The 18567-nt window shown below is 41.1% G+C and overlaps 1 protein-coding gene across 1 annotated transcript; it reads right to left on the bottom strand.

Annotated features, from left to right (window-relative positions):
• Window positions 1–12532: 12532 nt before the first annotated feature.
• Window positions 12533–17936, bottom strand: LEPROT. Its single transcript, XM_027651789.1, has 4 exons — window positions 17870–17936; window positions 17518–17593; window positions 16532–16718; window positions 12533–15217 (listed from the first exon to the last, which is right to left on the bottom strand). Exons 1-4 carry the CDS (start codon window positions 17883–17885, stop codon window positions 15101–15103), a joined length of 396 nt encoding a protein of 131 aa, XP_027507590.1. The 5' UTR covers window positions 17886–17936; the 3' UTR covers window positions 12533–15100.
• Window positions 17937–18567: the final 631 nt, after the last annotated feature.

The following is an 18567-nucleotide window of genomic DNA, read 5'->3' on the forward strand; positions in this document are numbered from 1 at the left end:
GCCTCGGCAGTACTGGGGGAACGGTTGGACTTGGTCTTGGAGCACTTTTCCAACTTAAAACCATTCTGTGATTCCCTGAACACCTGTCCCCTTCAAAACACAGCACTTCACTGAAGAAAATAAAGTTCCAGCCTTCAAAGAGCTGCCAGGCACTGGGACATGCATTTTGGCCCTTCTGTACTTCAGTGTTTGTCCTGATGAATAAAGGGTTGATACATGTGAAGCAATACCACTTATTTAACAGGAACTTGCAATTAAAAAACAACATCCAGAAGTTATTTCAAGGAACTTAAAAGTTGAGGACTGAGCCCCGCTAGAAAAGACGGACTCAATGATCTTGCAGGTCTTTTCTAACCTTAATGACTCAATGTGCTTTTAATCTTTCTTGTGCTCATCCTTTTGGAAAAGACAGCAAGAGTTTAGAACTAGCAAAGCAGAGACTGATAAGTCCCAGATGGGTGCAGCTGAGGGGGTTTTTTAACTTTTTTTTTCTTTTCAGCAATATTATTTTAAAAGAAATGCAAAACCAGTATCTCTGCTTCATAAGGTATGGAGAAAAAATATTTATATTTACCTACTGCAAGTTCTTCTCAAGCAACCAGACTGTGACTATTTTTTGAATGGTGTAAACAGTTCTTGGAACAAAACCACTGCTTGGCTTTAATTTATTTATTGACTTTCTGTAATTCATGATCCATTTCCTCAAAGCAGCATCAGCCAATTTCGCTCCTTATTAAAATGACCACCATCTCTTAATTGATAAATTCTATTTTTAAAATGTTTCTTTGTTCTAATACCTCAGTTTGGGAAATCTGACCACATACAACTTGTGCCTGAGGTTAGGAAACCACTGAAGTTTTTGTGTCCCAGACTTACACAGCATAAGCAAAAGCTGTCAAAAGCTACCACCAGAAAACCCCTTTTTATTTAGGTTAGAACATCTTAAGACAAACATTTCACAGAGCAAGGTTTTTTTCACTTCCCTGTGTACCACTGGTGTTCAGTGAACCAGAAAAAAAAACCCTACACAGCCTCCACTCATGCATATTTATTTATTTTTAAAGGGTTTTTTCCTCCCTTAATATCTAAACTAAATCTTCCTGAAGTTTAATCCTCTTACTTTTTGATAGACATAGGAAGACAGGTATTTCCTCGTTTCAGAATTCTTTCATGTGTCTTACATTGTTGTCTCATACCAATCATCCTTTGTGCAAACTTAAGGTCCAGTTCTTTCTGTCTTCATAGATCATCTTTTCTGGAGACCTACTAAGGCTGATCTTCTCACTCTTCTACAACTCCCTGACAGGAGGGTAGAGCCAGGTGGGGGTGTAAGTCTATTCATTTAACAAAAATAATCCACCTGTCTGATTTAGAGCAGGATTAATTCCTCCCCGGTATTCAGAAGTTCTCTGTGAACTCGTTTCATGAAAGGACAAAAGGTTTAAGTGTTGCTTTGGCTGGAGAAACTCTCAGAGCACACACCTTTACCTTCCAGGACAGAATCATTCCTTGTTAGGTGTCCAAACCTTGTTGACAGTGATTCACCTTAGAGGCACAAAGGAATGAATCCCATCATTTAACAGCAGAGGTGCTGCAGCAAAACAGGGATATCAATACATTGACTCATTTTCTGTTATCATCAAGAGAGATCTTTGAACAGGGTGTAATATGAGAAGATCTTCTCCTTTTTCTGCCCTTGGGGTTAAATTTAATATTAATGAAAAACCTGCCTCATATTGTAGAACTGTATTAACCTTAAACCATTTCTCCAGTGAACTTCTTGGTTTAGATACTTTCCAAATTTGCTATGAGGGGACGTTCCCTCTCCCAAAAAGCATGCAGGGATCATAGAATCATGGAATGGTTTGGTTGGGAAGGACCTTAAAGCCCAGCCTGTTCCACCCCTGGCCATGGGCAGGGACATCTTCCACTATCCCAGGTTGCTCCAAGCCCCATCCAACCTGGCCTTGGACACTTCCAGGGATGGGGCAGCCACAGCTGCTCTGGGCAACCTGTGCCAGGGCCTCACCACCCTCACAGCCAAATTCTTTCCCAATATCTCATCTAAACCTACTTTCTTCCAGTGTGAAGCAATTCCCCCTCATCCTGTCACTCCAGGCCCTTGTCAAAATTACTCATCTTTTAAGTAACCAACACAAGTTTATGCCACAGCAAGCCCAGGGAAGTTTTCCAAATAAAAAGGATGAGCACAAAAAGCACAAAACCTTGATATTCATAAGATATGACTCTTCATTTATGCAGATCTGTAATTACTTTATAATCAAAGTATAATTTGAGAAGGCAGAACTGCCACCCCAGGGAACAGCACTGGGCTGGGAGCTCCACAGCAGCTGCTCATGGAGTGGGAGGAAGGAAGAAAGGGAAAAAAACTTAGTGGCACTAAACACCCTTGGCTTTCCAGGTGTTCCAAGGGACACTTCTCTCCCATTCAGCTGCACCAGTGGAATAGGCAGAAGGAAAATCTAATATTTTGCAACGTATTCCTAATTCTTTTTATGGTTAGATAGCTCTAGCTGCTAGAAACAAGCTTTCAAAGGAGGCAGAAGGGAATGATCTACAGAAAATTCATTACAAGGGATTTTCATCCCTTTTTAAGCCTTCTCATGGCTGCAGGAGAGGTCCCAGGTAATTAGTGCTGTCACCATTAGTGAGGCCTATTTCCCAAAGGCTGAAGTGTAATTTGGCAAGAAGAAGATGCTGAGTGCATTCAAGGGGGAAATTGCAGCAAAAATACGAGACGGACAAAAAAAAGTGGTCCTTCAAGTAGCAGGCTCTGTAGTTTAACTTCCATTTTGACATATCTATTTACTGGGCTTTTAAATAAAAACACCAGTTACTATAGTAACATTTACATCAGAGGTTGTACTTCTGCTGCCTCTGAGGTACAGAAAACCCATCTGCTCCGTTCACCTTTGTACTTCACTCCTGCAATATTTTAAATGACAATCCTGTTTTCTAATAAACTTTTTTTTTCCTAAATATTTTTCTTCTCAGCTTAGAAATTAAAGTACATTTGATCTAGTTTTCTTTTAAATGACTAAGCCCTGTGTGTGGGAACATGACTCCTGGTTCCAGGGAGAACAGGATGTAAAAAGAACACTGGAAGTGTCCAAGGCCAGGCTGGCTGGGGCTTGGAGCGACCTGCTCTAGTGGAAGGTGTCCCTGCCCATGGCAGTGGGTGGAGCTGGATGGGCTTTAAGGTTCCTTCCAACCCAAACCATTCTGCAAGTCTAGGAAATAAGACAAATTTTGCTTTTCTAGTCCTGCTGTAATTCAGTTTTCTCCTGTAGGAATCATGGTAAAATGACAGATTATTATTACTTCCTTGGACAAACAGTCCCCTCCACAGCTTTTATTTTAGCCTGTTAGAATGGCAAAGCATCACAGCTCATTCCAAGTTCTCCTCTGCTGCCTTTTCCATTTTTATTCCAGCCTCTTATCAGTAGATTTGTTACGAAATGCTTCTGTATCTCTGCTTTATTTCCACCCCTTTGTTTACTTTATGAACCCTACAATGAGTAAACAAGACAGAGCTCCTAATGCTCCTGAGCTTGCAGAGCCCTGGTTTAGTGCTGGAAGGCCTACCATACTTTCCTTGAGGTTTTCATGGTTAAACTCTGTTCTTACTCTAAAGAAGGAAGGTATTTACATAGCAAAACATGACCCTTTAGGGCAGATGGAGAAATGAAAACACCCAGGGTTCTCAGTTCCACTAAACTGAGATCATGCCTGGACCTCACAGGAATTACAGCTGGAAAGTACAGGGAGCAGAAGATAATAAAGAGTGAAGGTAACTCAGATGACTCTCCAGTGGGTTGACTTGCTTTTTCCTTCTATTTTTCCTCCTGATGAACACACACTTAAATCAGATTGTAGTGAAAACCTGCATGGATGGGACTGTGGTACAGCCCAAATGCTGCTGGTCATGTAATGTTATGCTTTGCTGATGTCATAACCATGAGAAAACCAGGATTTGCTTTTAATTCCAAAGAAAAGCATTGTTTAGTCTGTTATCCCCACAATCCCTACCAGGATGAGAGCACCACTCAGACACATCTCAGTGAGAAGAAAGTAAATACTACTTTTTCCCCAAGGGGGTCGGGGTGGAAATCTATTTGCAGAAGCACTTTCTAAAACCTGGCATCAATCTGAGTTTCTCAAGTGTGTCATCGAGCCCAGAGGAGATGAATTCACAGAACAGAACTGGCAAGAGAGATAAATGGGGGAGAAAATGAGAAGGTATTTTGAATAAATGCCTTCAAGAAAAAAAAAAACCTAGGCCTTTTAGCAACTTAGATGTTTCTAAACCTAGCAGAAGTTCAGCTTGTGACATTCATGCACTCAGAGAAAAAAACACCCAATAAAATGGTGTAATTCAAACTTTTGTGCTTTTGGCTATGGAAACAGGATTTTACTTCAAGGGTTTATATATCAGTGATGAGTTTCAGTCAACACCAAATAGAAATTTTAGATACTTCATGCCCATAATATATTAAAACCATGGAATGGTTGGGAGTGGAAGAGACCTTAAAGATCATCTACTTGATGGAAAAAAGCCACCATTTTTTCATGAAAACTGGGGAACTTAAGGGAATGGGGACAAGGATCCTCATCTACCTTGTCCAACCACTCTAAAAGGGAAAAAAATCCTAAATAAGAGAACATCACACATCTTTCATGGCTGTTTTCAGATGCATTGTTCTTCTCTAAAATCAGATCATTTTACCTAAAAATAGCAAAGTCCTACCATAGTGTGCCTAGTTTACAGCTACTACTAACCACAAGTTTAGGCACTAATTTTAGGTAATTCAGCATCAACCCTGGAGGATCTGGGTTTCAGTCTCCAAAATCTTGGCAGTATTGCATCCCTAATAAGATGCACTGTGATCAAGACCTATTAGAAAGCACATCTTACACACATCCCAAACCCAGATGCGCTGCAGTGATGAGACATCATGTGCAGCAGCAAAGACACTTCTGTCTCAGTAACTTCTCAGAGCCAGATCCCAATTTCAAAACATCAGGGAATATTCCAATGCAAGTGGCCAATTATTTTGGAAGGAAATCAGAAAAATAGAGTGGGGAAAAAAGGTGGGGAATGGCTGGATCCATATGGTGAGATGTTGACATTGTGCATGACTTATTTTCTGGACAAACAGTAATGCGTGAGAAGGAACAGCACAGGGGGAAAAATAAAAGGTTATAGAGTGTGTGGTGAGAAAACAGGAAAAAATGGGTTAGGAAGGGGTAGATATGGGAAAAGGCAAGAACAATAAGCAAATGGACCCTGCCAGGGTGGAAATGATGTGTCCAGATAGTGCTGGCACAGAAGAAGTGTGACCAAAGGGATGATCATGGGATTCCGACAGGAGGGAAAGGGTCAACAGGGACAGAGTCCCCACGAAAGAGGAGTGAAGTCCCTGTGGAGAGGATGGTGCTGCCAGCAGGATGGGTGCAAGACCCTCCAGGCTTAGGGGCTGGTGAGAGCACTTGGACACTGGATTTTGAAAATATTGCCCTCTCCTTGGCAGAAAAATGGGAGCAGTAAGGCAGAGGCACCACACTCAAGCAATGCCTGGGACAGCTGCTCCCTTTATAACAGCCCCAGTTTTTGGTACCATGTGGATTAGCCTGGGAGTAGCACGTGGAGAAGGTGTTCTGTATGGCTTAATTCCCACATGAATTCCCCATGGGAAACAATTCCTCAGACAATCCCACCACCCTTTGCCTCATGCTCCTGCACAAGCAGGTGAAGGCTAAGCCAGTGCTGATGCCGGAGGAGATGAGAAGAACGAGCAGGGAAGAGATCAGCTCTGTCACTCTGGGTTCTTTGGCAAGGACACCACCAAACAGCAGATCCTGGAAGTCTGGCTCTCAAGGGGAGCAGGCACAAATTTCAGTCCTTCCACACACACAAACGCCCTGCTGGATGCAGAACTTTCATCACAAGACTAGACAAGAGCAGAAACGATTCAGAACACACTCCAGTCTTTCACTCATATCCCAGCCCTTGCACCCTGTTTAAAGTGTCAGTTTTGCACATTTACAGATACTCTCCATGTCCAAACATGAAGAGTCTCCCTTATTGATTAGGTATTTGAGCCAAAACATCTCCACTTGAAGAGTGTCAAACACAAATCTAATTTGATTATTCTGTTCAGACAGGCTTTCCCTTCAGAAAGGTCATATTTAATCCAGTGTTATTCCATCATGGATCTGGCCACAGGATATCTGAATGGCTACCAGTAATATGGCACCCATGAACTAGTAATATGGTACCCATGAAAAACCCAGCTAAACATCATTTTTTCCCCCTCCACATCCCCACTTTTTACTCCCTCAATTCCAGTTTCTTTGTATGTGGCTTAAAGCAGAAAAAATTTACTATGGAACATGATTCATAAAAGTAACTCCAAAAGGTTTCATTTTGGGTCAGAAGTTTTGATGTCTAAATGGGAACAAAATAGACTAAATCGTGCTCCAAATAAAAATACAGCCACAAGGAATGACCTATTACTGCAATTTAAAAGGTAACTGTTATCAACTTAACATGATTACTTAAAGTGCTACAGGAAAACAGGCACTGACTGACCCTCAAAACAAGTTTACCCACAAAATTCCTCATTACCTGCCCACTGCAGACCAGAAAATGCAATTAACTCCAGTAACTTGTACCACCTCACACAAAACTGAGAAGAGCTGGGTACAATAACATCAGGCACTGCAATATCAGACAAACAGGTGGAAGAATGATGGTTTTACCCTTTGATTTACTCACACAAAGCCTTCTGCAAAGAATCATAAAGTTCAGGATCTGTTTGTAAATGATCCCCCAAAATTGGCTTTATTTCTGTTTTAGGTGTAATTATTCTCATCACTAAAGGAAAAGGAGAGTGCAGAGGGATCAGTGTTGTCATTAACTGTGACTTCCATCACTTGTCAGAATCAATCACTGTATAAACAGAAGATGAAACTAAAATTCAATTAACTGGCCATTTTCCAAGGTACACAAATTTTGAGAAACTGTTTTTGCACAAACTCTTCTAGAGCACTTACTTTCAAGAATTAATAAGCAGACTTATAACTAATAACAATTGTTCTACCCTGTACAGAGCTTAAGACACAACTAAGAGTTTCTATTTAAAACAGAACATTAAAAACCATCCAAATATGCCAAATCAGAGCTAGGGGAAAAGTTTAAAACTCAAAAATTAACAGAGCCTTTAAGATTTAGCACAAGGAACTCACTGTGTAGTTTAGGATTGACTGATTTATTGATGCTGGAGTCCTCTCACTAATCATGATCAATCTATCACTATCAGTTAGTCCAATTCAACCCCTAAACAACTGATTTCCAAGAGCAAAGTTTTTCTGTAAGATATTCTGGTTTTTCAGTCTTTTAGGTGACTTGCTGCAGGAAAACAGAATTTTCTGTTTAATGTAGACATGATGATTTTTAGTCAGATATTTTGTTGCACGTTCACATCTGAGCAGGATCTCAGACAGAATTCACTGAAACCACCAGGAGGCTTTTTGCTGATTTTTAGGGGATTTGGGGTTAAGCTTTTAAGTGAAGATAAATGGTGAATTTTTAACATTTTTCTCTACACAGGGGCAAATCAGGGATATAATCCAGATGCTTCTGCTGTGCCAGTTGCACTGGGAGATGAATGAGATGCATCTTGGTGCGTGATTACTGGCCTTATCTAGTAATGCTGTATTTGCATCAGAATTAATACACAATGTCAAAAGGCACATTCCTTAAGAGCATGTGCCAATTCCTCTGGAAATAAGGACTCAGTCTCAAGGCTGTCCATACACCTGTTCTCCTTAGGCTCTAGATAATCCTCACTACACCCCAAGGTGGAACGAATTTGTCCTTCCAGCCAAGCCCTCTACTTTAACTCATGCGTTTGACAGAAAAGTCGCTACAAACAACACAATTCTGCATCCAGCACCTCAACACAAACCCAAATTCAAGGCCAAGCCTCCCCCTTGGATGAGAGATTAAGTTTTAACAGTTAGGCAGTGCTGTGGTTATAAAATGCAAACTCAAATTCATCCTTAAACCAGGTTGTGTTAAAAAAAAAAAACCAAAACCAACAAACTAACATATAAAAGAAGCACTATAGACCACAACTATAGGTTGTGGCTGTCCCATCCCTGGAAGTGTCCAAGGCCAGGTTGGAACAACCTGGTCTAGTGGAAGGTGTCCCTGCCCATGGCAGGGGGTGGAATGAGATGAGCTTCAAGGTCCCTGCCAACCCAAACAATTCCAGGATTCTAGATACGAAAAGTCCTGATTTTAACAAAGACATCAAAAGGCAAATGAAGACATGGCAATTAAGACAAGAGCACTCCAAAGGAGGAACTGGAATTGCCCAACTCCCTGGTTAAAGACACTCATTTCAGAGGGGTTTCTTGATGCAGCTGAGGAAGCTAGTCCTTACAGAAGAACACTGAATATTTTGAGGCTCTTTTTGTTAAAAACCAGTTTTAAGTAATTAGAAACCAGAAGTCAGAGTCATCAATTCCCATCCAGAACTAATGAGTATTTTATGACATAGTTCTTTCTAAATTGCCACTTGCCTGCCCCCCCCCTTCCGTCTCATTAATACCATCCAGAAATCACTGTTTGTGAGTTCTGAATGCAGGGCTGGCCTTTGGCTCAGCTTCTCCTGACACCCAGAGGTAACTACAGCTCAGTCCCATCAGGGCAGGGAAGCTGGGATGGTGGAATTACTGACTGGGGGAGCTTAAAATTAACTCTCCTATTCCAGAGGATCTTGGAAGCGACAACCAGTTGCTTTGGGTTGGTTTTTGGTGGAACTAGCTAAAGGAGGAGCAGGGAGGGGACTCTTAGGCCCTACTGTAGGCCAGGGTTTGTTCAGGGATCTGAGGGTTCCAAGGGCAACCCCAAGAGTTCAGGTGAGGGCTGGAGTCAGGGCAGAGCTGCAGCTCAACACTGGCACCTTCTGTGCTTCCCTTGCAGGGCTAAAACTACTAAAAGGAGATGAAGAGAACAGAGCAATGATGGGGCACAACGCTGTAAAAGAAGAGAGGGACAAAGATACCTGTGTTGATCTTTAGGTGACCAAAGGGAGTTGAATAATCCCAATCCTGAGGATATTTGCTGAATCCTAATTAACTTTGCACATTCATCACTTCTGAGACTCCCAAAGGCTGTGCATTTTGAAATTATTTCTAATGATTACCTGTCCAGCTATTACGAGATCCTTGAAAACTAAGATATTTTCTGCTGTAGATTTTAATTAAACAGGAAAATATTTGTTAGAAATACAATCTTCTTTGAAGGAATGGGGAGAAAAGAGAGCATGTTCTGGACTGGCTACAGTTTCTATTACCTGACTCAAAAGGTAAAATTTACTCTCTGTATGCATGAAAAAATATGCTGCATTTCTTAATATTTTAAAATGAAACTAAGAGCAGTTCTCTTTTGGGACTTATTCCATGGGAAATGGTTTTATCATTATGCAGTTGTTTGAAACATCTTAATGTCTCCTTGCAATCACTATTTAGTGATAAAAAAACTGGCCACACAGGGTGACACTGAGTTGTGTTACTGGAAACAAGGACAAGCTGTTAAATCCTCTCCTGGGTGAAGTGTCCTGTGTTTAAGACAGGGATTTGTGTATCCAGCATCCTGTGAGGCACAGCCAGGAGACACAGACCCCCAGACAAGAGGGCCAGTGTGTCCCACAGTGACTCATGAGCACACTCAGATTGTACTCACACATTAAAGGGTTCAGCACACAACTGGATTAGGCCTTTCATCCCTCCTTCCCCACCCCAGTGATCCCAAATTCCCATCAACTTCCAAACTTGATCAGCAGCCATCGCAACAACTATTGCAGCTTTTGTTTCTGTGTGGTAGAAAGGTTTTTTTTTTCCTTTTAAAGATGGAAAACCAGTAACAAAAGCTCCTCTTATATTGGGATGCCCAACATGCCCCAGGCTTGGGCACAACAAAATGAGGAACAAAATCCCAAGCCCAGATCAAACAGTCCCAACAAAGGGTAAGCAAGACATACAAATGTCACCATCAATCCTCCTGTTCCAAGCATATGCTTTGAGGCACAATAAATACAGTTTAACTTGTTCCCAAATCCTCAAGCAAACAAAAACATCCAAGCAGCAGCTGTCAGTTATTCATATTGACCAAGAAAACGAAAGCACCAGTCAGTATAGTGGAAAATGAAGCTCAAAGCAGGTGATAAAAATCAAAATTCACTGGCATTGAGAGCCTCAGCTGAACTCTTGAATCTACCAGACGCAAACACCCCTGCTTTTGTCTCAACACTCCATTTAAGGATTTCAGATTAACTCTATAAAACTTGAGCATGAATATGATTTCTGGGGTTTTGTGCACGTGGTTTGTCTTTTTAACTCCACAAAAGTGAGTAGTTCATTTTATCAGCATTCTCCAGGAAAACACGTAATTGAAAATACAATATAACAGAGGCAGTGAATGCCAGTTTAGCTGACAGCAAGCAAAGAACTAAGAAGATCTCAGGGTTTCAGAGCACAACAGCTGGGAGCACTGCTGGAACTACATATTTGAAATTTCCCATTTTAACAGACAGCCCTGTTCTAAGTATTCCTCAGTAAGGTCTTCCCTATATCCAATGATCCAAAAGCAAGGCTGTTCTATGTGTAATTTTGCACAATTTTGTTCAATACACATAAATTTCTCTATTAAACAAAGCCATGGGTTGAGTCTCAGTTCGAAGACAATCTTCTTCCTATCCTCCAAGAATTTTGTGGGAGAAAACAGGTATGTTTTTAGAATTCCTCTCCTCTCCCCAGCAGTATCTACACTTCCAGGTGTTTAGGGCCAGTGGGAAGAGTCTCCTGCATATGGAGACAAGGAATGATCATCCTCCTGGGAGAGGAAGCAGTCCATTAGAAAGATAAGTATCCGGAGTACTTGTTACAATCTAGAACTAGTCTACAGGAAGTAAAATTTCCCCCAAAAAAGCAGAAAACCTCCTGCTGAAATATTGGTCACAGGGAATAAACAACTGTGACCCATTTTTTAATATAACCCAGAGACAGCTCAAACAAACCTCAGCATAAAGGACAAAAGCAAAACAATAAAACAAGATAAATACAAGGACAAGGCACTGGAGAAAATGTTTCTCTAAGAGTGTCCCAGCTGATCTTTAAAATTTAATCACAATTCACCAACCAGAGCTTTCTTACCTATTTTATTGGGAGACATTTCCCTGTAAAGCCCTCCAGTACACATTGGTCATGTATTGCAGGGGCCACTTAAACAAATCAATGACTCATTAGTACCTGGTGAGCATCTAGCTTAATGAAATAGTCTGTTCATCCGTTATCAGAGACCAGAAACAATCCCTGCAGAGTGAAAGATGTAGGATCTTAAAAGTCCTGCTGTGTTAAGGATTGAGATCAGGGTTAGAGATCATTTTAGAGCTTTACATCACTGTCAGTTTAACAATACAATTTGATATGTGGTTTACCAGGACAGTTTGTTTGGGTAACTCCTGGGTATTAATGAGTTTACATTCATTTTATGGGATTGAAGTCTGTTTAAAGGGTTTAGGAAGTTACCTGAGGTCATAACAACTAGTTAGGAAGGTTACCAGCTTTCTTAGAGGAATGAAGAGCCTTCAAAACCAGTGCCAGCCTGACCAGCACCCCCTTATACAGGTTTTTTCCCTTCAGCTAAACATATGTTTTCAATAAACATCTCTGTTAAGTACAAAAACAAGCAGCTACAACAAGGGTGGGAGGGATAGGAAATAAAAGTTACACCACAAAGATAATACTCACAAATCCAGCAGCAGGTTAAATAAGGGAGCTCAGGAACTAAGCCTAGAGCCTGAAGTGACTCCCTGTGTCAAACTGAGCTGGGTAGTTCAGAACAGTATTCCCAAACATTCCTTTTCCAAACCAGGACCAATCCAGCAGCTCACTGATGTAAAAAACAATACACTCACCTTCTCCAAAGCCTGGTTGCTCGAGGTACTGCTGGGAACAGAAAGCTCCAGCTATTGAGAACAGACACTCAACCTTCTCCTGATGGTGGGGACCTCAGAAACTGATGAAAAACTGAGCAGGCTCCACCTTCACAAGCTCTGGTGGGATCAAAATCACCCAATTTAATACACTCACCACCTTAATTGCAGGAGAACTGACCTGGAAATGAAAGAGAGCTTTGATGCCCTCTGCATCCCTGCATACCAGTGCTGGCAGGGTCCAGACTGGAAAGTGGAAGAGGTCAAGTACTACCTTACATCCCATCTTTTTTATGGAAGGCTTTTAAAAAACTCACAGATTTACCATGTACTAAGAGATAAGTGATGATAATTTACCTGCATGTTTAAATAGAGCCTCTACAACACATCCTACAGTAATTCCACCTTCATGACTTCTGAAATTTGTCATTTATACCATCAGGAAAGTACCACTGGATACATTTTATCTTTCTTCTTGCCTCTTGAAATTTAAGACAGACAAATACTTAAGCATCAGATATGTTTATTAGACAACTCGAAAAGTCAGTTTTATTAGACAACTCAAAAAGAAAAGTAGAATGTATTTTAATGTCCATGTTTTAATACTTCATGATCTCAAGAACGTGGCAATCACAGAAGATAAAAACAGTGTTTACAAAAGTTCCAAAAGCTGCACTGCATTCCCAGTTACAGGAAACAGGATTAGAGGACAAGGAAGCTTTATAAAATGCAGCCACAGATTTTCAGCTCATTATGAAACACAGTGATATAGCCATGTATATGCATTCACAAAAAAATCGGCACAGTATGGAAATTAAGGCACTTTGGATACATAGTATTCACTTCCATATAGGAAAACAATTTCAGAGAAACCACAGTAAATTGCTACTGGAGGATGGTGACAGTATGCCCAGTACAGACCAGCAGAGCACCAGGGTTGGGTGAGTGAGTGAAGTTCTGGTTAAAAAAAAAAAAGCAATGAAATAATTTTTTTACCCTATTTGATTCAAGCAAATTTACTTTTACAGAGGCCAAGGAAGATTTCCACGATTTAAACACTGATAAAAACAATTTTAAGAGTTAAATGTAAGAAGTCCATGTGAAAACTGCATGAAGTTCACATTAAGGATTAGTGCATGTAAGTGTTTCAAAAAGAATAAAAATAAAAAGCAATGGCCTTCTGCATTCAACATTCACCTGCTGTTTCATGAGGTCCCCACCAACCCCAGCCAGACCAAGGGAATACAGTACAGCAGGATAATTTGGCAAAAAGCAATTTCTCCTCAGAGCTGCACTTTCTGCTCCTCCTGTTTAGTTTAGATTGTCCCTGTTTCCTTCCTGTGTCCCCCCGTGCCACCAGCACACTGATATTTAAGACATCTACAACACATTCCACAAATAATCATTCTCTAATTGAAAGAAAAAATCATCTCAGCTGGTTTTCCCCCCCACTGTGAAAGCAAAACTTAGTAATTGAGTAGTTTTGCAGCCTATGGTAGGTAAATGCTAAGGAGTGAAACCACTCCAAAGTTCAACTTTAATCCACCAGGAGTTAAATAGAATTGTTAGCAATGGCACTGGGCATTTATAGGATCAGGCACTTAAACTGGGTATTATTGTTGCTGTTACACTTTATTAATTTGAGTAAAAAATGCCATTTTGTACGAAAAAAAGGTAAGTTCTTCAAAAATCAAAGCAGGGCTTAGACATGGAAATGATGTTTACTCCAAAGAACTTGGCTTTTAATTAGGCCAAATAATTCCCATGGGAGTAGGGTCCAGCAGATTTCATCCAGAGCCAGGAAGAAGACACTAAGATACATCTGGGCAAGTATATCCTGCTCTATCTCCAACATACCATTAACATCCAGGAGAAACTGTCTTTTCATGTTAATTCTTCTTTTACCAGAACAACAGCCTGGACACCCTTCAGTACAAAACCCAGCATTCCCCAGCACTGAACTGTTCCCCTCACACACAGCTGATATTTCAATTTAAAACATGGAACTAACCTTCCTGAAACCTGATTTTCCATTCCTACTTGAGCCATATTCCAGTACTTGGACCACAGAATGATTTCTGTCCCCAGTATCTGAGTGTTCACAGAAAATCCATCCATTTTGAACCTTTGCTCTGGGTTGTATCAAAATCTATTCTCACAAAACTACAGTAATAAAACTTACTTTTCTAAGTGTGATGATGTGCCTCTTTATCAGCATAAAGCTATTTGAAAATATAGTGTTTTATGTAGCAATCATTTTTTTTACAGACAAAAAAATAGTAATTGAATAAGTCTGTTTTAAAAGCAAATGAACACAAGATTGTAATTTTAAGTGTCCTGAGAGCAGTTTCTCCTTTCATGAACCTTCATAAGAGAAGTAATGTCAGCTCTGAGCACTAAAATATATTATTCCCCAAATATATCCCCATATATTAAGCTGAATAGGGACACAGAGTATCTTGGTGGGGAGAAAAGTATCTTTTAAACAAACATCATAAATGGAAAGAAGGATTTTTAACCAGGGTTATTTCCTTTTGCTTTCATTAGGTAGTAAGAGAGTTGGCATGACTTATGTTTCTTTTAATGTTATCAAGAAAAAAAACAATAAAATTACAATCCATCAGATGAAATTAAATATTAACTCATCCCTAATCAAGGCAGAAAGATTGATCAAGTTAAACAATATCAATTAGGATAATCTTTATACTGTTCTACTTTGATTACATGGTTCAAAACCCAACAGGAATGTTGACCAATGTCACATGTATCAATGTGATATCAGTTAATACCAATTAACCCAAAAGTTAATGCACTGATAGTGAAAAAACAGGGAAAACTCCTTGTTTTGTAAACTTAGAGGACAAATTTGCATGATAGTAATTCCAGATTTGACTGAATACTTTAAGCCAACTGTCACCACTGTCCCTTTGGCTGAAGTGCATCATAAAAAAGCACATTATGGACTGATAAAGCTACATGTTTATGCACCACATGTTATAATATCTATACATATACACAGAGTATGGTAAGAAAGGCTGTAAAATAGCAAATATTACCAGCACCAGAGTGAAGTCCTACCACTGCTCCCAGCTAAAGTCATCTCCTCTCCCAAACACAAGGAAAAAGCCTAAAATAGTAAGGAAAATGACTGCATTGCCAGCCAGCACCAGGCCACAGGCTCCCCATTTGATCTGAAATGCAAGGAAATGGAACAATCAAAGCAAATCAAAGTCCAGGGCAGATATTTCTATGCATTAGAGAAACTAAAAATACTACAGGAAGGTGCTAAAAGCATACATAAAAAGACAAATAATAAATAATTCAATTTATGTGGCTAATTATTCAATTAGCAGCCACTCATACTGCTAATACAGCACTTCAACAGGCTAATGCTATGATGTAGAACAAAATAAAAATAATAAAATAATAATGAAAATAATATAAATACATAAATAATATAAATAATCTATACATAATGTAAATAATATAAAAATACAAATAAAATAAAGTAAAATAACTAAAATAATTTTTAAAATAATAATAAAAAAAAACACTTGCCATAGAGATCATTAAAACATACCTAAATCAGAGAGAAATGTTATGAAATTAGTGCTCTCCTTTAATTGCCATGCAATAAAATAAAATAACTTTCAAATAACTAACAAGCATTAAAAAAAATGGTCTTAAAAGTAAATAGCCTTTCTTTTAACAATTTGTCCAACTGATTTTACTCAAATAAGTGACATTTAACACTAAAAGTTACAGCTGTGAATCAGAGTTCCCTCTCGTGGTCATTCTGCTTCTGTCTGGCAGCTCCTACTGCCAGATCCACGATTTCAAAAGTGTCGGGGAAATTGGACATTAAAAATAAACTCAAACTCAGTGTACAACTTTCAAGAAAAACTCAAAGACTGAAGGGGAAAAACAACACAACAAAAAAGTCACTGGGTAGTTCGAGAGATGGGACAAAGGAATTCTTTGCCTGGCAAATAAATGTGACAAAAATCTCACCCCTGAAGAGCAGCTCAGAAAGCAAAGAGAAAAGGAGTTAAGTAGAGTTTCCTCAGACTCTGAGGGGACAAAGCAAGAGCTTGGGAAATGCTTTGAAAACTAGGAAGGGCAGTTCTGGAAGTTTGGCCTTTTATCTTTTAACTGACAATGGACTCCAGTCACCAAGTTTTCAGCATCCTAAATGGAGAAAGCAGATAAAAATAAGGAAGTTGGTGCAAAGGGTCATGAGATACAGAGGCATGAGATGGAAGAGGAGATGTTATCTTGTATTAGATCAAAACAAATCCAGGGGAAAGAAAAACAGCTAAAAAATTTTCAGTCATGCAAGTCTTTCATTCAGGTCAAAAAGCAGCACTGACACAACTTCAGCAGATTGTTTTCATCTGGAGACATCAAATAATAAAATTAAAGACAGGATTTACAGGCAGCAACAGTGCATTTAAAGATTATTCTCAGCAACTGGTGTCTAAAAATAAAAATTAGCAAGAACTTACTGCTTCAACCCGTGCAAGGATTATTGGAAATCCAAAAGCTGAGACAACAATTCCTGTGGTGAAGAAATAGGCCAGTTCTCTGCAGGCACTGCTGGCAGCATCACTGTCATCACTCACTCTTCTGGCAATGAAGTGGGGAATGGGGCAGATGAAGTAAAATATCAACACAAACAGAGGCCAGTACACACTGGGAAGGGGGAAAAAGGAAATGTATAATCAGTTAAATGGATGCTTCAGTCAGAAAAATTATTGCAATAGTTCTAAACCCACTTTATAGTTTGAAAAGGGGATCACCCACAAGATTTCACCCAAAAAGTGGCAATCCCACCTCACTTTCCCTGGCACAAGCACTCACAGAGCAGAAACCACCCCTCTCACACGACCAAGTGTTAATTTGTTTTACATTTGCATCACTCTGCTGATTCAAGTCTCACCACAGAGGGAAGAGGAACGTGAGCAGGATAGGAGCAGCTTTCCCAAATTAGAGGGATAACCCAGCTGGCTGAAGGCACACCCCGGCACTCCCATCTCTGTGTCAGGGCTCTCAGGAGCCTCCTCTGCGTTTTCAAGTGTTACAGACACAGAATCACAGAATTCTAGAACAGTTTGGGCTGGAAAAGACTCAAAAGCACATCTAGTTCCAACCTTCATGGGCGGGGACATCCCAACTGGAGCCTTGTGGGAGGGTGGTTTAAAGAAACAGGAAATTAAGGGAAAGGACTGTGCGAGGTTAAAAATCGCTGTTTAGCAACCTGGCACCGCGTTTCCAGAGACAGCACAAAGCTGTCTACAGTACTTTTTTTTTTTAATGGAAGTGCAAATATCGGCTAAGGAAGTGGGCTTTAATCACAACAAACCGCCACGTGTCAAGAGCCAGGAAGTAGCAGACTGCTGGAAGAGCCAAATAGCTCAAATAAACAAGAGTAACATCTCAATTAATAGAATTGAAGCAGGAGAAACTTTGGGAAGTCAGCCGGCCCGCTCACCCGTAGTACTCCAGGGCGCAGCCCAGCATGAGGAACGTCAGCCCGATGGCTCCGCTGAAGGACAGGGCCACGAGAGCTGCAACGGCACAGGGCGGGCGGTGAGGCGGCGGCCGGGCATCCCCCCCCCCGGGAACCGGGCATCTTCCCCCCGGGGACCGGGTACCACGTCAGCGGGGACGGGCATCCCTCCCGCGGGACCGGGTACCACCTCACAGGGGACCGGGAACCGCCTCCCCGGGGACCGGGCATCCCTTCCCGCATTCCCGGCCGCCAGCTCCCGCGCTGAGGCGATGCCTGGACGCTCCCTGAGCGGGAAGCCTTGGGAAGGAGGTAGGGAAGAACCTCTCGGTACCTTTGACGCCCGCCATGTCCGGCCTCCTCAGGTGACTTCCGCCTTCTGGCCACGCCCCCGTCACGTGACCGCCCGCGCTAACAAGGCGGAGGGGCGGGACAAGAGGTTCCCGCCCTCGCGGCAAGGGGCGGGGTCTGCTGAGGGAGCGGCTCCCGCGAGGGGGTTGGAGTGGGTGCCCGCACCAATATACGTGTTTATTTTATGTATGGTGTGTAATAAATGTATATATGTACGTGATAAATGCATGTATGTGTGTGCACAGCCGCGGTCTAAATACAAAAGCACCGTTTCAAAGAGCCCCTTCAGTTGCTGCCGTTTTGCAGGGTTCTCCTGGAAATCCCGTTTTCACCCCAAAAAATGGGCCGGGGCGCCCGTTTATCCCATGCACTGCCTTCTCAGGGTCTGCATCGTCCCTTCTGCTAATCCACACTGAGAAGGGCACGCATGTTTTTTTTAAAGAAATATTTTTCAAGCCTTAGATTTTTGAAATGCCACTTTCGACCCCACATTTTTTACCCAAGAGCTGCCTTTTGGCCCCAGGAACGGCCTTTTTGACCCAGTAAGAGCCTTTTTGTCCCAGGAGCTACCCAATCTTTGCCCTAAGACTGATCTTTTCGGCCTGAGAACAGCCATTTTGATCTTAGAACAACATTTTTGCCCCAAGAATAGTCCTTTGATCCAAGAATAGTCTTTTTGAG

Source organism: Corapipo altera, unplaced genomic scaffold, assembly GCF_003945725.1.
Source record: "Corapipo altera isolate COAL_440 unplaced genomic scaffold, ASM394572v1 57, whole genome shotgun sequence".
NCBI lineage: Eukaryota > Metazoa > Chordata > Aves > Passeriformes > Pipridae > Corapipo > Corapipo altera.

Bases quoted from the DNA above. Each gene is read 5' to 3' on its own strand.
- LEPROT (XM_027651789.1), bottom strand. The intron at 16,719-17,517 runs GTGAGCGGGCCG...CCCCCTTCCCAG, and splicing joins TGCGCCCTGGAGTACTACGG to TGTGTACTGGCCTCTGTTTG. The intron at 15,218-16,531 runs GTAAGTTCTTGC...CTTGCATTTCAG, and splicing joins TCCTTGCACGGGTTGAAGCA to ATCAAATGGGGAGCCTGTGG.